The sequence below is a fragment of the Schistocerca americana genome, chromosome 4 (assembly GCF_021461395.2).
Source record: "Schistocerca americana isolate TAMUIC-IGC-003095 chromosome 4, iqSchAmer2.1, whole genome shotgun sequence".
Classification (NCBI taxonomy): Eukaryota; Metazoa; Arthropoda; class Insecta; order Orthoptera; family Acrididae; genus Schistocerca; species Schistocerca americana.
Window position 1 is genome coordinate 782,338,419 of NC_060122.1, and position 20,426 is coordinate 782,358,844.

General features: G+C 38.4%; 1 protein-coding gene across 1 annotated transcript in view; it reads left to right on the forward strand.

The window, feature by feature from the left end:
* The window catches only part of LOC124612938 (dual specificity tyrosine-phosphorylation-regulated kinase 4), a 439,797-nt gene extending 419,772 nt beyond the window's left edge, over positions 1–20,025 (forward strand). Inside the window, exons 3-11 of the mRNA XM_047141439.1 lie at positions 871–1,096; positions 6,846–7,009; positions 7,140–7,264; positions 8,986–9,138; positions 9,241–9,379; positions 9,488–9,659; positions 10,867–11,010; positions 16,471–16,600; positions 17,488–20,025. Coding sequence (XP_046997395.1) covers positions 871–1,096; positions 6,846–7,009; positions 7,140–7,264; positions 8,986–9,138; positions 9,241–9,379; positions 9,488–9,659; positions 10,867–11,010; positions 16,471–16,600; positions 17,488–17,854 — 1,620 coding nt within the window. The 3' untranslated portion in view covers positions 17,855–20,025. The remainder of the gene's footprint in view (positions 1–870; positions 1,097–6,845; positions 7,010–7,139; positions 7,265–8,985; positions 9,139–9,240; positions 9,380–9,487; positions 9,660–10,866; positions 11,011–16,470; positions 16,601–17,487) is intronic.
* Positions 20,026–20,426: the final 401 nt, after the last annotated feature.

Here is a 20,426-nt window from a genome sequence, read left to right on the forward strand (position 1 = left end):
TTCTTTGAATATAGTGGACGCAGAGTTCTTTGGACTGAAGTTTGGTACTCTTGTCAGTCACAATGGCTGTGTCGTCTGAAAAATAGGGTGAAGTGTACTTTTCGTGTTGTACACCATGGCGGATCATTGGTCTGCAAAAGGAAGTGACCAAGCACCGAGCCCTGTGGTGCCCCACATTTCTCTGTGCCCTTGTCAGAGCAGGAAGGTGCCACTGCAGAATTATTCGGTACTACCTTCTGCCATCTAGATATGACTCGAACCATATCTCAACTTTACCATATAAGGCATAATACTCGGCCTTCGTAAGCAGAATTTTGTGATCTACGCAGTCGAATGACTTAGCTCGCAGAAGATTCCAACTGATGACATTTTATTGTTTATGGGTTCGAGAAGTTGGTTGACAAATGAGAAAATGGCGTGTTTGGTCGAAAAAGCCTGGTTTTTGTTAAGGATGTTATGCTTATTAACATGATCCATGATTCTCTTGAACGTAAGTTTCTCAAGGATTTTAGATGTGCGCAGTTTTGGCCATAGAGGTTTTAATGAACACATTATCCCCTTCGACACGGCGAGACGAATTTAACTACTGCGGTCGGTCACAAGGCGCATCTGCGCGCACGCAGCGGGTCAAATACAAACAAAGCGCTAGCAGCAGACTGTTACGAGGAGGGGAAGGACCCGGTGGCACCAGGAAGCGTCGCCCCCTCCACGCGCCTTCCCCCTCCCCGCCCCCCTCCCCCTCCCGCCAGACCGGTAGCCGAGATACCAGCTGCTCGAGCCGCGGCGCGCGCTCTGGCCGCCAGCAGTCGCCGCGCAGCCATGTCGGGCGCAGTGCTCACGACCACGGTGTGGTACCACCAACCTGTGCAGAAGCTGCCGTCGCTCAAGAGCGTGTCCGTGTCCCGGCTGAACATCCACCACCAGGAGTCTCGGGCGTCGTCGACGGCGGCCGCCCCGACGCCGGTGTCGGCGTGTTTCCCCGTGCTGAACAGCGGCTCTGCGGTCGGCACCTCAGGCTCGAGCAGCGCCGACCACAGCCCCCAGCAGCAGCCGCGCCACGACTCGCACGGCCGGAGACTGCCGCTCACCCCAGCCGGTAAGTCAGCGTCCGTGTGCTCCACTACAGCTGTGTGTGTGCGAGTGCTGTGACTTGGTATGGTGTCGGCTGCAGGAAGGTATCCCGCTAGTACGAAGAGAACTGGGAGTGCGTTTTCTGCCCAACATCCAGCCTGGCGAAGCATCGTTAGCGATGGCTAGGGTGTGGTAGTGGACCCCTTGAAATCTTGGTTGTGCGTAGAGACTGATCTGTAGCATAGTCCGAGGTCTAGACCAGGATGGATGGTGGCCCGCCAACGAAAATGAATGTGAAATGAAGGTTGTGGTAATTGATAGACCTGTTGTGTAGTTAGGCGTCTACATTTGCACCGTACGTAACATACATTGCCATATTTAACACCCTTTTCCATTATAATACAAAAATTGCAAGATATATTCTAAAAACCGATACTGATGTTAGAAAACGGGTAAATCTCCAAAGACACAGACATATGATCTCAGCATTAATTTGCCATGCAGAATCTGGTGGACGTGGTGAATAATAAGGGAGAAGGGAGAATTCATAGCACAAACAACAACAAAGTCGTTACAGACGGGGAACTCGCTCAGTCAGATAACGGTGAGAGACGAAGTCGACAATGGCCTTTTCAAGCAAGTTATCCCTGAGTCGCGTTGCCATACTAGATTTTAGGGAAACCTAAATCCGAATGTTTGAAGAATGTCATATTTAAGGAACAAAGACCCGTTACTATATGATTACACGATTGCCGATCAAGCAGTGGAAGCTGTCAGTCACATCCCTAAAACATGCAGAAGTACGTATGCTTACGGAGCAATTTTAAGTGGGACGAACACGTAAGACTAATCGCAAGTAAGGCAGATGCCAGACTGACATACATTGGAAGAATGCTCAGTAAGCTTAGTCGAACCACGAGGGACGTATCTTTGACCCGTGCCACATAGGACTGATAGAGGAAATAAAAAAGATCCAAAGAAGAACGGCACGTGTCGTCACAAGTTCATTTAGCCATGGTGATACGCTTCCAACTTCAGTGGCAGACGTTAGAACAGAGGCGCTGTGGCTTACTGTTAAAAAATGCGTGAACGTCCTTAACTAGAATCAACCAGCATATTGCTTCCGCCTACATTTTTCCTCTCGAAAGGAACATTTAAGATAAAATTCGAGCTTACAAACAGTCGTTCTAACCACGCGACAGGAACAGAAAAGGGAAGGTGACAGTGGTACACAAAGTATCCTCCATCACACACCATAAGGTGGCCTGCGCGCTGTAGATGTAGATTTAAGAACCACCAAGAGCTGCTAATGAAATTAATCCTTAATCAGTACGACTTTCAATCAACAGAACATCATCAGGTAACATTTTTTTAACATCATCTTGTAAGCTGTAGTTCTTACAGTGGCGTCAAAAATGTAGTAAACAACCATCCTGGGTTTTTTAATTTTATTTTAGACGCCTAATACCAAACAGGAATATATGTATTACCTTACGATGATCAGTTGTTTGAAACTCTTAGTGAATAAAGGCTTATTTCATTAGCAGCTCTAGGTGATTCTTAAATTGTCTTTCTTTAAATAAGATCTGTGAGGACACCAGCACAAAATAATCGGTAATGTCGAACGGGAATTTGAACGCCGCTCTTCCAGCGCCGCCACCCTCACAGATATTGATAGAAAAAACAACTGACAAAAGATGGAGGTACCTGAGTTCTGACGTGAAAGCGCTTTGTTTCAAATACTACAACGCTGTCAGGAACCACAGGGCTTGCCTCCTCCTCTGTACGCTTTTGGTGTCTTTTTCCAGTAGAAAGAGCGGTATGCATTATCATTCATACGAGCCGCTGAGAAATAACATCACCTTTCCACCCACGTCTGAAAGACCTCAGTTTCCCGCCAAGACAAAATAACTGGTTCGAGTGCATGTGGATGTATTACCTTGTGTTCAAGAAGAAGAACGAAACAAGGTGGGCAATTGCCTGGAGCTGCAGCCACGCCAGGCTTTGTTTTCTCTAGGATGATTTCACCGGAAATCGATATTATTCTCTGAGAGATCAGAGCACAGTAAATGTGTTCTGCGAGGTATCATGAAGCACTAAACTCTTCAAAGTTTTATAATGCGTTACGTGATTACAGTTAACAGACAGTAAACCACACTGAGTTTATTTCTACAAATGACTCGAGTATTGATGGAACATTTGTGTTTTGGATACAAAAAATACAAATGTGTAAGACGTCACAAAGGCTAGAGAAACATGATTTTTTAAATTTTCCAGCTTCCCACAGACCTTTCCACGTTTTAAAAGTACTTTGGAAATGACTTGTTACAAAATCATACACAAGAGTGTATTCACTCAGGATGTGAGCTAGATGTGGGATCGGGGGTAGGCAATGTTAGTTTCACAGCGAAGTACGACATGATTTTGAGATTTAGTATCAAATGCCTCTGGGCACACTTGCTAGTACTCAATATCCATTACATGATCTAGCTTTCTTCTGACGCAGAAAGACAGGAAGTGAGTTTGGTTTGTGGAAATTTTCTTTCTCCGAGGGGGTGTAGATTTGCAGCTGGGACTCCCCTGTCTACACACTGTGTGTTATGTAGGGCTCAGTCCTTAAAGGAATTTTCAGGTGTGTAGAACAAGTCAGTAGAAGGCTACAAAGTGTCATTATGATAAATAAACTCTGTTTTCAATGTTGTCACTCATCGTGCATTAATGCTAATTTACTTGTCTAGAGAGCATCATAGTTGCTACTCTCTATGCTCTTGTAAAATGCTTATTTCCTTAAACAAAATTGCTGTTTACAAACTATGCACTCTCAGAAAGTGTTGATCATTGTCATACATAACTGATCCTGAGAAACATTGTTGTCAAGAATGAAAGGTCCAGGATGACATAACAACAGAGTGGAAGGGCTAGATACTCACTCCATAGAGGATGCATCAAGTTGCTTTTAGAGAAACTCCTTACTCAGAAGTAGAACTTTCACACACAGACGTGTTGCTAGTATAGCCATGTTGTCAGTTGTTGTCTGGAAGTGTGAGTGGCCTGCCCTCAGCAGGCGAGGTAATGCACACCATCTTTTTCAGTGCCCAAAGTCCGGTGCTCATTGAATTTCTCGAGCACAGAAAAACTATTATGTGTGATGTGTACTGTGAGATACTCCGTAGTCTATGCAAATGCATCAAGAGCAAGGGGCCTGGGGCTGCTCGTGGAGCAGGTGATTATGCTCCATGGTAACACACATCTCCAAGGTCGTACAGCATGTGTAATGGCAAAGTTCAAGTGAGAGTAGCTTGAGCATCCACCCTACAATCTGGACATGTCACCCTGCAACTTCAGTGTGTTTGGTTTACTAAAAAACCGTCTCAAAGGGAAGTGTATCACCTGTCACAACAAATTGAAGGATGTGGTGGAGTACTGGTTCCTGTCACAGCCATAGGAATTCTGGCAATAGGGCATACTTCAAGTTGTGAAACAGTAGGATAGTTGTGCTCAGGCCTCTATGGTGACTACTTTTAAATAAAGTATTGTGTTATATCCACAGTGTTGTTTCGTGCCTTTTCTTTTGAAACCCCTCATATATGTACAGGATGAACATCAATAAAACCAACAAACAGAAGGGACAGATTCCTGACAGGAAGTCCTATGAACATATGTCCAGAAATGCATCATTGTCATGGTAGATGGCGCTGACAAATGAGAGTTCTTCCGACCACATGCCCCCATAGAAGACGATTACACAGATTGATGATGCCAGTTCTGGTAAAGGTTGTTTTGTTGATAGAGAGGACTGATGACAGAAATTCTGTAATTGTGATGGTCTGGTGCAAAAATCATCGACAAAATCCTTCCTGTAGAGGGAGATCTGCTGCTGATAATTGTTGTGCTGCAGGTGACAGGGATAGTAGCGGTTGTCATGCAGGATACACATAATCAATACTGTGGCTTACAAAATGTTGGTAGACCACTTACCTGGAGATTGTACTAGGTTTCGTCTGTATATCCCGTAGAAACAGTCCTCCAAATCTGGTGTTCACACAGTCCATCACCTCCCGGCATGTTTGTCTGTCTGAAAGATCCAAAAAGGGCTTGAAATTTGGGTGACACAATTAGTGTCTCTGAGGGTACTTGTTTTGGCGTAGCCGTGTTGCCTATTGATCATTTCCATGTGCTTGGCCATAAACAAACACCATTTCGGCCTGTTCGAGACATGAATACCAGACCATTCTGCTGCTTACAGTATGCTGCGTCAATCACACAGCCTGCAACACACAAGAAACACACGGCACATGGTCAGAGGAACTTTCATTCGTCAGCACCACCTGCCGTGGCAACAATCTGTTTCTGGACACATGTTCATAGGACTTTTTTCCTCCATTTCCAGTCATGAAACCATCCCTACAGTTTGTCAGTTTCATTAATATTTGCCCTGTGTGTGCATGTGTATATATGTGTGTGGTATTATGGTTATAAGTGCAGATATTGTGATCATTGGTACCATAATATGTACCAGCTTCAGTGTGTTAGTTGATTTTCTTCTGCATCTGACAGTCTCCCTCCAAACACATCACATAAGTTATTACCTATTGTCTTCTGCATGGTTGTAACTGCATCACTAAGTAGAACATGCCTGTCACTATAGAATTAACTGTTGAGTGTCCACACGTCTGTACTTCAACACTCGACCTGCTGCCCAGGAGAAAATAAGCACTGATGGCTTGCTCTTGCCACATGTACTTCGAGATACCAACCAAAATAAATACATATTGCTCCTAATTAGCTTTAATTATTAGTCTACAAATGAAGTAAATGCTGACGTAATGTTATTCAGTACACTGTCCTGACTCACTAATAAAAATATCTGCACTTATGCCTCTAACATCCTGTGTCTGTAATTAGTGTGTGTGTGTGTGTGTGTGTGTGTGTGAGAGAGAGAGAGAGAGAGAGAGAGAGAGAGAGAGAGAGAAATTTCCCCATTAAGACCAATTTATGAAAGTCTTTCTGTGTGATGAAAATGTGAGTTATAGATAGTAGGAGTATAGCTTACAGTGAGCCACTGTCTTCTAAAGCAGTGGAAAGTAGAAGCATAAATAAAAACAAAATCAGAAAATTATACAAATTACAATAACCAAGAGTATAGAGAACTATACAGTTTTTGAAATTTTTTACGAGAAACTGCACTTTGAAGTTTAAGTCTGCTGTGATAAGAAATGGACAAAGATGTAAAATATCAATTAAGCAGTTCCTTCTTAAGATAAAAATTTATGTTGGATTTTGATACTTTTCATATTAGTAGACGGAGATTTGATATGACATTGCTTCAGATACATGAGAAAGAAGCTATAATGGATAAAAAAATGTGCCATGTCTTTTATCCTGTGGGATATAAAGTGAGGTCCATACCATCCATTCTATAAAACAACAAGAGGTATTTACTAACAAAAAGTGCAAATAAAAATATGATTGATCGTGTAAACCCTGCTACACTTTTCTTAAGTTTGTACCCAAGTGAAAGTGTAAAGAGAAAGGAAATGAAAAATTTGGTTTACAATATCTTCACTAGTAAATGACTAGAGGGAGGCTGGTCAAAAGATTCAATTTTTTTGTTGTGCTCATAAGGATGAAACCTGGGAAGTTTACAAATCTATTTCCTTAACTGTCATAATAACTAATCCTGTAACTTCTTCATATGTCCGAGCCATGTCTTTCAAACCAAGAAATTATTATGAGTAGAATCAATTAAAATATTTTTCTCTTGCACATTTCAGAAGCATTGAAGTACTATGGAAATCGACTGACAGACTATGAGAGAACAGAAATAGAGAAATATCCAGAGATTTGGTATTTAGGTCTTGATGCCTGCAAAATACATGGTGAAGAAGGGCCACTACAGAATGGTGGCTATGATGATGATAATGGCAGTTATAACAAAGTAAGTATCTCAAATGAAATTTTGGTCCCCGTAATTAGTTTTATTTGACTAATTTTTTGTGTTGGACTAATTTTTGTGATGTTTTTCTTTCTTTAGATATTTAAGGATCATTGTACTGTCTTTGTTGTAGGTTCTTCATGACCACATATCATACCGATATGAAATTTTGGAAGTCATTGGTAAAGGAAGTTTTGGACAAGTCATTCGGGCACTTGACCATAAAACTAATCAGCATGTAGCAATAAAAATAATAAGGTAAGCAATTTGATAACAATGTGCTGAAGGGGTATCTTTTGTAGTTTATACTAGAAAAGTAGAAACTTACACTGTAGGATACACCAACATATTTCAAAATATGCACTATTCCTAACTTATTCTTATGACTACTGTTTACAATAAAACTGACACAAAAATGACCCTTGTTGTCTGGAACCGAGCGACTGCTACGGTCGCAGGTTCGAATCCTGCCTCGGGCATGGATGTGTGTGATATCCTTAGGTTAGTTAGGTTTAATTAGTTCTGTGTTCTAGGCGACTGATGGCCTCAGAAGTTAAGTTGCATAGTGCTCAGAGCCATTTGAACCATTTTTTTGACCCTTGTTAATGAACATCACAAAAGATTTTGGAAATAACCACTGTTTAACATTGATTCAGTGCTGTGCTCAATTTATCAAACTGTGAGACATGTGTAGCAGCTCTGCCTGAGGGATATTAGCTATAGTGTTTGCATTATTCTGCTATAGCTCTTCCAGTATGTGAGAATTATGTGAGTACACATGACCCTTCTATTTCCCTCAGAGACAAAAACTACAGGGAGAGAGATTACGCAATGGGAGTAACCTGCAGGTTGCACTGCCTCTGCTGATTGTTGTATCCTCATCAAACACCTTATGCACTTGTGACAAAATTGTCAAGGCTGCTGCTCCATCTTGCTGAAAATATCCATACTGTCATTCATCTCCAGTGAGCTGATCTATATATGGATTAAACAGTTTCTGGACACTTTGGTTAGCGTTAAGAGTTTGATGGAAGAATCATGTTCCATTGGAGACACCAGACATTGCGCACCAAGCACCAGTTTTTATTGTGCAACGACTCTTCAAAGTACTGGTGGGAATTGTCTGATGCATAATGGTGTATGTTCTCGAATTCACATATCCTGGTAGGCTGAACCAGGCCTCATCTGAAGAAAACTAAGGATCCAAAACTTGTGATTCCATTTCATTCAGAAACCACTGACAGAACTCAACATACATTGAAATCGTGGTTTCCAGTATTTTCTGGGATGGGAAGTTCTCCTGGTCATTATCAAGAACCAGTTCCACGTCAATCTCTTAAATATTTTCTGGGCCAGTTTGTGTGTGTGTGTGTGTGTGTGTGTGTGTGTAAATCTTCAATTTTATGATAATGTAACTTTTTTCATGTCTTGTACATCTTTGTGTACTCATTATTTGAGACAAAAAAGAACAGCTAATGCACGAGGAAGTTAAACAGTTTGTAAATTATCTAAAACTGATGCCCAGTCAAGGAAAAATAAGAGTCTGATCATTATTCTGCTCTGAGCCCCTGCTAGATGACAAAGCAGGCTGACAAACATGCTCATAGGGAACTCAGCCTCTGAGTATAGTGATGAGCAACACAAAGTTCAGTAAATTATTTCTCCACATTATTAACTATGAAATATATTTAAATGGGACATTGAGTGGCTGACAGGCATAATGAAAAAGTCTGCTAGATATTGTTTAGCTATTGGACATGTACAAGAAAATTCACACAAGTGTGACACACACACACACACACACACACACACACACACACACATACACACACACATGGCCACTGTTGTTTCCCAGTAATAAGGCATATTGTTGTTATTCCATACTGGATTTTCCATTGTTTGAAATACATTTAAATGTTGTAATAGCCATGTTTCCACAGCGAATGGTTGAAACCCAATAAATGTCTCTTGTGTTGTAGGAACAAGAAGAGATTTCATCACCAAGCACTTATAGAAGTTAGGATTCTGGACCATCTAAGGAAGAAGGATAAAGATGGAAGTCACAATGTCATTCATATGTTGGACCACTTCTATTTTCGAAATCATTTGTGTATTAGTTTTGAGCTTATGAGGTATGTCTGAGAATTCCTGTTTTATTCTGAGAATACACACAAATTAAATCATACAGAGGTTACTTTTGTGCAAACTATTACTTATTGTCATTATTCTTTCAGTTTGAATCTGTATGAGTTGATAAAACGGAACAATTATCAAGGGTTCAGCCTAAGCCTTATTAGAAGATTTGCAAATTCTCTTGTTCAGTGTCTGAGGTTACTCCACAGAGAAAATATAATTCACTGTGATCTCAAACCTGTAAGTATCAAAACTGAGATGTAGCAAATTATGTATCAATTGTGGTAAAAGGAAATTGTTTTCTATTGTTACAAGCATTATTCCTCTAACCATTATTGTAATTTCCAGGAAAATGTTCTTCTCAAACAACGTGGAAGCAGTTCCATTAAAGTGATAGATTTTGGAAGCTCCTGTTATGCTCACCAACGAGTATATACATACATTCAGTCTCGTTTTTATCGTTCTCCTGAAGTCATTCTTGGATTGCAGTATGGGACAGCAATTGATATGTGGAGTCTTGGTAAGGTTAACAGCAAAAAATATTCTATTTCCTTAATTACAAGTACGACATTGTATGCGAAATAATATTTTTATTTCTTGCTCAATGGTTTTAGATATCGCTGCACTTGAAGAACCGTACAACTCTGCAGCTACAGTTCTCTTAGTTATTTCAGTCTCTTGTGTACAAGTGTATTCACTCAGTCCACTTCCATTAATAGTTGTTACTGCTGTATTCAGTGGTGTTTCTTATTCACTACTATAATTATAGTCCTTGATTGTTTTACCATTCTGTAATAAAAACTAAGACCAGTTTCAACTCTGGGAATCACATATGGCAGAATTGTATTCCTGTGCCCATTTCATCATTTTCTTTCTTATTCTCCATCATTTCCTTTCATCATATTTTGTTTATGTCATTCATTGGCAAACCATGTTTATGTTGTAATTACTCTTAAAGAACCATATCCAGGTTTCCATCAGTGTGAAGCTTTTCATGAAATACAAAGGTGCACAAATTTTTTGTGTGTGTTTGTTTGTAGAGTTTCTTTCACAATTACACTTGTTACCTTTTCCTATGTTCTAGATGTGGTTCATATATTGCCTGTCTTATAACAGTCACTTCATGTTTCTCACTTGCTTGTATGAAGTTCTTCACATTTTTCAAGGTAACTGCAAAGCAATTGTGTATCCACCACTCCTTACATACAGTTATCTTTATTTAAACACACTGAAGAACATGTGAAGATTTTTTGTTTTGAATATGCAGAATACCTACATATACACTCCACAAGTCTGTTTCTGGTGTACAGCAGGTGGTGTCTTTTTATTCATTAATAATTCCCTTGTTTCAATTTCATATGGGTGGGAGGAGTAAGGTGAAAACAACTGGATATGATTTTATTCACACCATTCTCTGCCTTTTCCTCACAGTGCTTACAGAAACATGTAATTAACACAGTAAAATTATTTTTTTAGTAAATTTACTAAACAGTGTATCATGGGAGTAAAACCACATTTTTATACTGATTCCCTTGTATATTCTGAGTGTGCTCCTAAACCTTTTAAATCACCCAAACCGCCTAATTAAATCACTTACAAAATTTAGGCTTTTAAGAAAGGAGAAAAAGATTTTTATTGAATTGTTATAAGTATGTGCATAGAGCATATAAATAGAAGGTAAACATAGAATTTAATGGAAATCACAGCTTAGTTTCATCTTTTTACAGGCTGTATACTTGCAGAATTATACACTGGTTACCCACTTTTCCCTGGCGAAAATGAAGTAGAACAGCTGGCATGTGTGATGGAAGTTTTAGGTACACCACCAGAGGATGTTATTATGAATGCTTCAAGAAGAAGGTTATTTTTCGGTAGGTATATGTGCAGCAATTGGTTGCTGTGTGTCAGTGAATATAAAACATTACCTAATAAAAATTAATTTCAGTCTGGCAATACATGAAATGTAAAACTTTTTGAGACAGAAGAGGAGTGTCCATTTAACAAATTCGGAAGTGAGAGCAACTGTAACAAGATTTGCATAGGCTCAAAAGTAAAGAAGGGCCAAAACATAATTGATCTCCAGCTGTTACACCTTGCAGTTAGTCTCCCCATCAAGACAAGTCCCCTCCTGCCTCTTGAATCTCTCCACACATACCATGTAAAGCAACACCTTTTTCCTTCCAGTAACTAAATACTATTATTTTACTGTTTCCTTCACCATATATGTCAGCCTGTTCCTCATACTGATAGAATTCTTAAACTCTTTTTAAAGTTGGAGATCCATTTTGTATACCTTTTTCTTTAATTGTGTACTTGATATTTTGTTCTCTTCTTGTCTCTGTATTGTTGTTATTAAGTAAACACCCTCTTGCATCTCATGTATTGTTTACATTATGTAAATCTGTTTCTAATATCCCATGAGGTCAACCTTCCTTATGTGGGCATGGACATTCAGCAGTCTCATGTCCTGACATTTTGTGACCCACTAAATTGAAAGTGGAAAGCTTTTTTGTTATATGAACAAAACATTCAGGCACAGCCATCTGAAATTAGAATCTAGATATGCCAAAGAGTAATATTTTATGTACAGTCTATATGTCTAAGACAGTCCGATGGAAATACCTTGTGTCGATCTCTTTAGACACTTAGGTTTTGTTCCCTGCATGTGTAGAGAGAAATGTATGGAAAAGGCGTGGCTATAGGTAGCTTGAAGACATGTCATAGATATCATAGATAATGACAAATGAAAAGAAAGAAGGGGTGAGGGATGTTGACGCTGCTGTCAAGTTGCACAGGTAACCAATAAAACACTACCTAATAACATAAATGCAGAGTTAGAGTCTGTGTGGAGATGTTTTCAAGACATGTTTTTATGATCCACTCACAGCAAGTGTCAAAATGGCAGAACACTGCAGAAAAATATAGCATTTAAATTATCTTTGCAACTTATAGACTGGGAGATGGAAGTGTTTAGAAAGGAATGTAGGAGCAATAATTCTTATGGTGATATAGCAAATAAATTTCCTGAAAATTACCTTGCACAGTGGGTTTGGACAACACACTTGTGAGGGGAACACGTACATCTGTTCACAACAAAGTTCACCAAACTTTGCAGTTTAGAGGTAGGAATTGGTGACCATAAGGTTGTTATACCATCATTTATCAGTATGTTCATTAAAATGTTATGAAAATTTGAAGATATTTCTCTTTAACAAGGATAAGACGAAAAGAATTGGAAAATATCTGACCAATCAGTGGCAAACATTCTGCGTTCTGAAGGGATACGGTGAAAATACAGAAGTATTGTTCACCACTTGTTAAATGAGATTGCATCATGGAAGATAGTGAATGCTGGGAAAAACTGACTATGCTTCAATAACAATATTAAGAAGTTACTATGAGAGCAGAGAGAGCTGCTAATAAAGCTGAATCCATGCTGACAAACAAATGATGAACCAAGTCAAACAAAATATAAGAACAATGCCAGAAGCATTCAGTGAATTGCAAATAATTGCCTACCCTGTCAAGTTGACAGACAACCCTTAACATTTTGGTCCCACATAAAGGCAATTAATAATTTAGGCTAGAATCTGAACAATTCACAAAAGTAAGGCACAAAGGAATAACAGACATTGGTTGTGAGTGGGCTCTGATTTAAATCAATGAGGAAGATTGAAAATGTGTGCCACAAGAGGACTGGAACCCAGGTCTCCTACTTACAAGGTAGTTGCACTGACCATTGCACCATCTGGACATGCTGCGTGGAGTACCCCAGCATGTCTCCTGTCAGACCCAAATTCTCAACCTATCCACACACTACTAAAGTAGTGCCCTGCCCATTATCCTCATTACTCGCAGCCTTTTGCTGATTCTCATGAGTTCAAGTGTGGTGTGCTTCAGCACTGAAGAGATCATTGGCCATCTTTGGCTTAATTTTCTACAGTATATGTGGCATCTGTTCTTTTGGACTTGTCTGAAAGAACAGACACCATATATATATATATAAAAGTTTAGAACACAGACTACACTTATCATAGCTAAAGTAGCTAAATTTACTGCAGGCCTCTCGTCAGAAAATAAAACACATTTTGTTAACATATTGTGTATTGAAAGTGATACGAAAAGCAATTCTAGCAATTTTAAGAAGCCAATGGCCTACACAGAAGTGAATTGGCGTCACATTGTCCCATTCTGTTGCCAGAAAGAGGACCAACATGGCTAGACAGTTGGCTTCATTAACTGCAGCTTATTTTCTGTCACTTCCAGCCACGTTTCCTCCCTATAGCATATGAATTTCTGATGGAATAATGAGGAAACACGTCATTCGGGGACACTACATTTGTCTATGATGTGTCCCTGAGAAGCTTCTTTTGCTGCTATGTCCACTTTTTCATTTTTCAGGATTCTGGCCCCAGAATATTAAACATCAAACACTGAACTGAATCTGTTTTGGGCAAACAATCATATTACCTGGGCTGTAACAATTCTTTATTGGTGTGGCAGGAAAGTCCTAGGTGTAATCTAAATAATGGAAGGAATAAAGGCAACTACTCACTGCATACTTGGGACACTGGGTCCTCAATTCGCACATGAACAATACTAAGTATGTTGCTGAGATTTTGGACAAATTCTACTGTGTAGTTGGCTGGGACAGTGTAACTGTGCGGGTGTGTATGTTACAAGGGGTATTCTGCAGCTCAGGTGGGATTCATCTGACAGCTCAGCACTGTCCTCAGTCTTGTTTATGTACATATTGGCAGTTCAGTGTTTAACTATATGGTGAGTAAACACCATTATTCCTGCTGTTATTTATATTCTTTATCAGTGGAGTGTTCATAATCAGGAGTGTAACTAATATCCACATTAGGTTTTTTTGTGTTCCAAGCAGATCACTTTCATCATAAATCCCAAATGTGTTCTTTAATAAACACAGACAGATACTTCCCTTCAATGACAGAAAGGACAAGGCAAATCATTGGATAACTCATGACAAGCAAGGAGAAAATTTATTAATGTCTTTGCAAGAATGACTAACCAAAGACTCTAAGAACAACTTATATTGGTGCTGTTTTAAAATGTATGCTTGTTACTAATGGAATAGTATATTTCAATGAATCATGAGCAAGGCTTACATAGTAGTTAATGAAAAGTATTAATTGAGGGCGATACGTAAGATTTTTAATAAACCAAGGCTTCACATCAAATGATGTGAGAGTTCAAAAGGCAGTCAGTAGTAACAGCTAAAGACCTTTTTTGGAACAAACATTGCATGGATTATTGAGCAGTGAGAGACAATGAACAAGATTAATGTTATTGATAGTGTTTCTTTAAAGGAACTCGAACATTACATGAAAGAAAGAAGAATTACATAGCCTGCAAAAGAAACATAGGCACATGCATTTCAGGAGTTGACTCTGGCATACTGAGCCAGACTGTGAAGAAATACCCTTTGAATTTGTCAGACCAATGAATGTTCCCTGCATAAAGGAAACACTGTGAAATTGTCTTGGGATGTCTATGCTTCTGAGGTGGTGTTGGGCAGGGCTTCTTATAGAACAGATAAACTGGAATTTTCAAGGACTCTGATTTCAGCTTGGACAGTCACAGAGTGAAGTCTGCAAAGCCGCACATGTGAGTGTGATACAATGGCATCCACCAACAAAGAATAATGGTAAGGCGGTAGAAGATAGCTCATCTTTACAAGATTGTCTGCCTCCTGAATTTCTTAATATGATTTCATGTGCTAGATGCAAGCACAACCAGTGTTGTGAGCACAACACAAATGCAGAGATAAAGAGTTTGCTGGATTGTCTTATCACAGTAGTAGTAAAAGCGCTAAATTAAACCTATTATTTTTGTTAGTTGTAGTGGCATATTTGACAGAGAGTGATCATTTAGTAGTAGTTGCAAATTTGGATGATTAGTGGCAATAAAATGTTGTGTTATTTTGTAAAAATTGTAGCTAAATAATGATTGTTCTTTTTGCTACAAAAAAATGATCTAATTTTGTCAACATATGGGCTTCCATTTAATTTCTCTTCTGTTACAAATATTTTTTTGTGTAGTTGGGTTGAAATCCAAAGGTCTTTTGGCTGTAGTTGTATACTTGAGTCGATGGTGAAAATAAATTGGGATAGTATGTTGCTATGATTGTAGCAAATTCAGAGCCTTGTAGCTGTCAAGAGGTTAATCTTAGCAAAATGTAGAATCTCTCCTGGCGCGCGCGCACACACACACACACACACACACACACACACACACACACACACACACACACACACACACACAGAGAGAGTAAGGAACATACCCACAGGAATTCACCATTTAAAACTTTATGTATTTTAAACTCTAAGTTTTCTAGAACATGAAGGGAGAAGATTTTGAGAGAAAGACAAAACAAGATTATTATCTCACTCATTGCTCACTCACTGATGATGAAATCATCAGAGAAAGCGAAAATTTGGAAAAACTGTTTGAGTTTTGATAGAAGAAAATGATCCACAATTGCCTATGCCATTTAAAGTGCCATAATAAATATTAACTGATGCACATCAAATCCATGTTCTTCCCTGATACTTGGTGAGCTGTTGCTGTGGTTAGTTACATGCTCATCTGAAAGGACAGACATTGTTGAACTATTTTGAAATTAATTTGCTGACTGTGAATTCCTTGACTCCAGCTGTACTAGGTATGGATTTACTACCCAACAGTGACATACGCAAATTTGTGCCAGACCAGAACTCCAACCCGGATTTCCTGCTTGTCAGCAACAGTCAGCTTAACCACTTCAGCTATCCATGCATGTTTCCTGGACTGACCCAAACTTCCATATGTCACAGTGGCTATATGCTGATATAGCAGTCCACTAAATATCACATGAGGATGTAGACAGTGTAACATACGGAAGTTTGGGTCAGTCTGGCAAGCATGCATGGATAGCCGAAGTGGTTAAGGCAACCACTCCCGTTAAGTGGGAAGTCTGGGGTTGAGTCATAGTCTGGCATAAATTTTCATATCTCACTATTGGTTCGTAAATCTATACGTAGTACAGGTGATGCCATGGAATTTTCAGTCAGAGAATTAATTTCAAAGTTTCTGTGTTTCACTTGTCTCAAACACCTGAAACATTACACCTTTAGATCAGTGTAGTGGGCTCATGAAAACTGCCTGTTGTGAAAAATCTACATTGATAGCCGAGGTGTGCGTGTGTGTGTGTGTGTGTGTGTGTGTGTGTGTGTGTGTGTGTGTGTGTGTGTGTGTGTGTGTGTGTGTGTGTGCTTTGTATTCCTTGCAGAGTATAAACATCATCAATACCTATTCTTATTTTGCAGATTCAAAAGGCAACCCAAGATGTATTACAAACAGTAAAGGCAGGAAGAGGAAGCCTGGGTCCAAAGACCTTGCACTTGCTATCAGGTGTAATGACCCCCTGTTTGTGGATTTCATATCAAAATGTCTCCAGTAGGTACCAGTTTTTGTGTTTGTTAGTTATTATACTGATTAATATGAACGTAGTTAATTCTACACTTGTATAAAAAAGATGATTGTTCCCACATGCAGACTCTGAAAAATTATTGTAAGCTCATGTAAAGTTATTGTTATCCTTATCCATCCATTGGTTAGTGGTAGGGCATCATGATTGAAAATGTGTGATGTTAAAGCTTGTTTCAATGAATAGCCCATTTATCTGAATGACAAACACCAGTTTAATTTAGTGATTTACGAAACTTCATAAGAGATTCTTACATAAGCAGCTTCTGCAAAGTCTACACAGTTATTCTTTTCCTCTTGGCTGCTCTTACGTTCAGCACTGTAATGGCTGTGATAAAATATTGAATAGCCAAGTATTCCAGTCAAATCTGTGACATGTACAGTAGTACATAAAACTCATGAATTAAAATTCCATTGTCAGGAAGAAGGGTAAAGAAAGTAAGAGAAGATAAATGCATAGGCAGAGGCAGTGTTAGTGCAATGGTTGTCCAACAAATTATATAGGTAAAATGCCATTCAAAGAAACTAGATTGCTGTGGGGTGCAAAATATTATTTCTACAGGGCTGAAAATGTTCACAGCTATTCCAGTCCATAACTAGAAGTCACCATCTTGAATAGAAATATCACATATCTACAACTGTGATTAAGTTATTTTTGGACATACATTGTCAGAAGTAAACGCACCAGGTTTCAGTAGTAATGTTACAATAGTTTATTAATTTTGTGGAATCTTGATAAACAACATTAATATGGTTTAATATAAAGAAAAAGGTTTCTATTTATACACTTCCGGAACTAAAAACTTGTTAAAGCTTGTTACAGTAGCACTAACTGAGATACTTTTTATGATTAACAGGTGGGATCCTAAAAAGCGAATGACACCAGATGAAGCTTTAAGACATGAGTGGCTGCAGTCATCAACCACTGTCCAAATGCACCAGCAGGAGCTGAGGCGATCACCTTCCGAGACGGTAGCTGTTCCCCACCAAACGAGAAGAGTGCCTGTCTCTGAACCAGAACCTGCTCCTGCCCCCTCCCAGCAGCAGTATTCATTATACAGACTATACAGGGGCAAGAAATGTGTCTCTAAGATCTTAGAACCTGAACGTGTGGACTCTACAAAACCAAAACCTAGTATAGGAAGCCGTATGACAGCTGACTTAGTTTCGACATTAGATCCCAGTCTTGATGACTCTGGCACATTTCTTCCACCGATACTGTGACTCACGCATTTGGACACTAGAAGTGTGAAGCCAAAGTGAGACATCTGTTAACTCTGGATATGAGGGATGGCGATGTCCACACTCTTTATGTGTTGGCGTGACTGATTAAATTGTGATACATGACATACAAATAATGTTGTTGAGATACTGTATTTTGAGACATCATGTTGTTTGTGAATAGATTTGGATAATTCTGTTCCGTGCCCTAAAAATTGTGTGAATAGACTCAGTGTTTACCATTGTTCTGACTGAATTCATTATTTGTAACACTTATTGTTTTCACTGCAATTGATGTGAGATCTGATTTGTTATGTACTATTTTTCTTTTAAGTGAAAAATAATTTGTACATTCCTTACTTAAATACTCACTTTTAGTAAAATGCTAATTCAGTATTTTAGTTGCCACTTGCAATTTATACAGTAATGAACTGACTCAGTAGCTATCCTCCGTTGAAATTTATGAACATTACTACCCTAATCCTGGGTAGTTGCTTTAATGGAAAACAGTAACTTTCTGAGTTATGTTTTTAAATATGTTATTGCCAGTTTTTTAGCAATATCTGATAAGCTATCAGTCCATATGATCTCTCTCATTCCACAGAAAATAATGTACTGCCTGTGCTATGCTCATTTGCAGTTAAGCCATTTGTATGTTAATAAAAATATGTGGAGTCAAACTCAGGCATCTGTGCAATCATAATTTGCAGGAAAATGCAGTGCATGACTGAACCAATACTGCTGCGTTCTTCTATGTACTTATGTTCAGTTAAGTCCTTTTGTTGAACTATATTCCTTCATGAATGTGTATAAAAATCAAACACTCTACTTTCTCACGTGCTTATAAATATGTTTATCTATGTGTGTGCGAAATCTTTTGTGGATACACACATACATGAATGTGTGTGTTGTATCATGTAGGAATACAAGCCGAAGTGTGTATGAGCTGTATGGAGAAAAACTGCATGTTCTGTCAACATGCATGGATGCAGTTGTATGGCATGCAGAAGCCAAAGGGATAGTTTAATTTAATTATATGTTGTGTTTCAGTGATAGACAAGACTTCAGAGTGATCTTCTGCATGATTTGGTTGAAGAATTTTGTAATGTGTACTAACAAAGATACAATGGACACACTATTTTCATTGCAGTCTGTTAAAACTGTATTCCACAATCCTAACAAAGAAATCAAAGAGAAATGTGTGATATTCTCAGTTATAATGTAGCATGTAATGATCAGAAATAATACTGTTAGGTTTTCATCAGATGAAAGGGACTGTAAAATGCATGTTCATTGTAAATAAAGTGCAGACTCATTGCTTAACAAGTTTGTTTCTGAAGTGGGTGACAAAGTGAACTGACTTTCATTTCTAAGCTGCATCCAGAGACTTTCATTCCATTGTTCTCATTTTAAAATTCATACTTAGACAATCAGAACAATCAAAATAAGTTCATGATGTTGCATTTGTAACTAAAAACACCAAATGTGAAATATGTTTCTCTCAGACCTGTAGTGATTTATAACTGCCAGAAATAATGGTTCATCATTAATATTTACTGTTATCACTGCTGAAAAAAGCTAATTAAGCAACAACAGGTATTTTACATCCATTATTACAAAAACTGAGAATGGTGTCATTCTTAGTAAAAAGTGTTCTCGGTGTGTGAAATGAAACGTTGTAATATGAACTTACACTGTAGAATGTTGAGCAGACTATGGGATCAACATTCAACTTTTGTTACTTGTTCATCATGATACACACTTAATTCTCACATTGATGAAGCACAATATCTTGGAATTGGAAAGAAATTAAATCTTATTTTTTATGCACATTTTCTTGGACTTTAAGTGAAATCATGCTTATGCAGGTAGTATGTATAACTTTGAGTCTGTCTGTTACTGCAGCTCTCATGAGATATCCTTTCTTCAAATCATGTCAGTTGTTCATATTTCACAGAAATGAGATTTCTTTTATTCTTATATTTGCATAAAAATATGTTGACTCAAAGGAAAATACTTTCTAGATTAAAAAGTGATGTAAAGGTTTCTTTTCATTCCATAAAAAGCAAGAAGTTAGGCAATCTTTCATGTAATTATACTGCAATTTAATTTGAATTATCTAAAAATAAATAACAGAATCAATATAAGTAATTAAATAAATGTATGTTACAATGTGTGTAGAAGTACATTATTTCATGTAGCTACCCAAATGCAACAAGAAAGAACTTTCTAAGGAAAGGTAAAGATTTAGTGATGATTACAAAATTTTTGGTTGTGAAGATTTGTTAACAAGTTTCTCTACTGACAAAGTGTTTCATTTTTATTCGATCATATGAACTCATAAGATGCAAGTCAGTTGGAGATTGCTGTATAAGCACAGATAGTAAAAGATTTTTTTTGTATTAGAGAAATTACAAATGTAAGAGAGGTGTCAACAAATTAACAATGTGCATCAACCAAGAGGCTGTCTATTGATATATCAAACGTAGTTACAGACACTGTAACAAATATCCAGTCGATCATATACACCCATCAGTCACAACAAAACTAATACCGTACATAGTTCACCACTAAA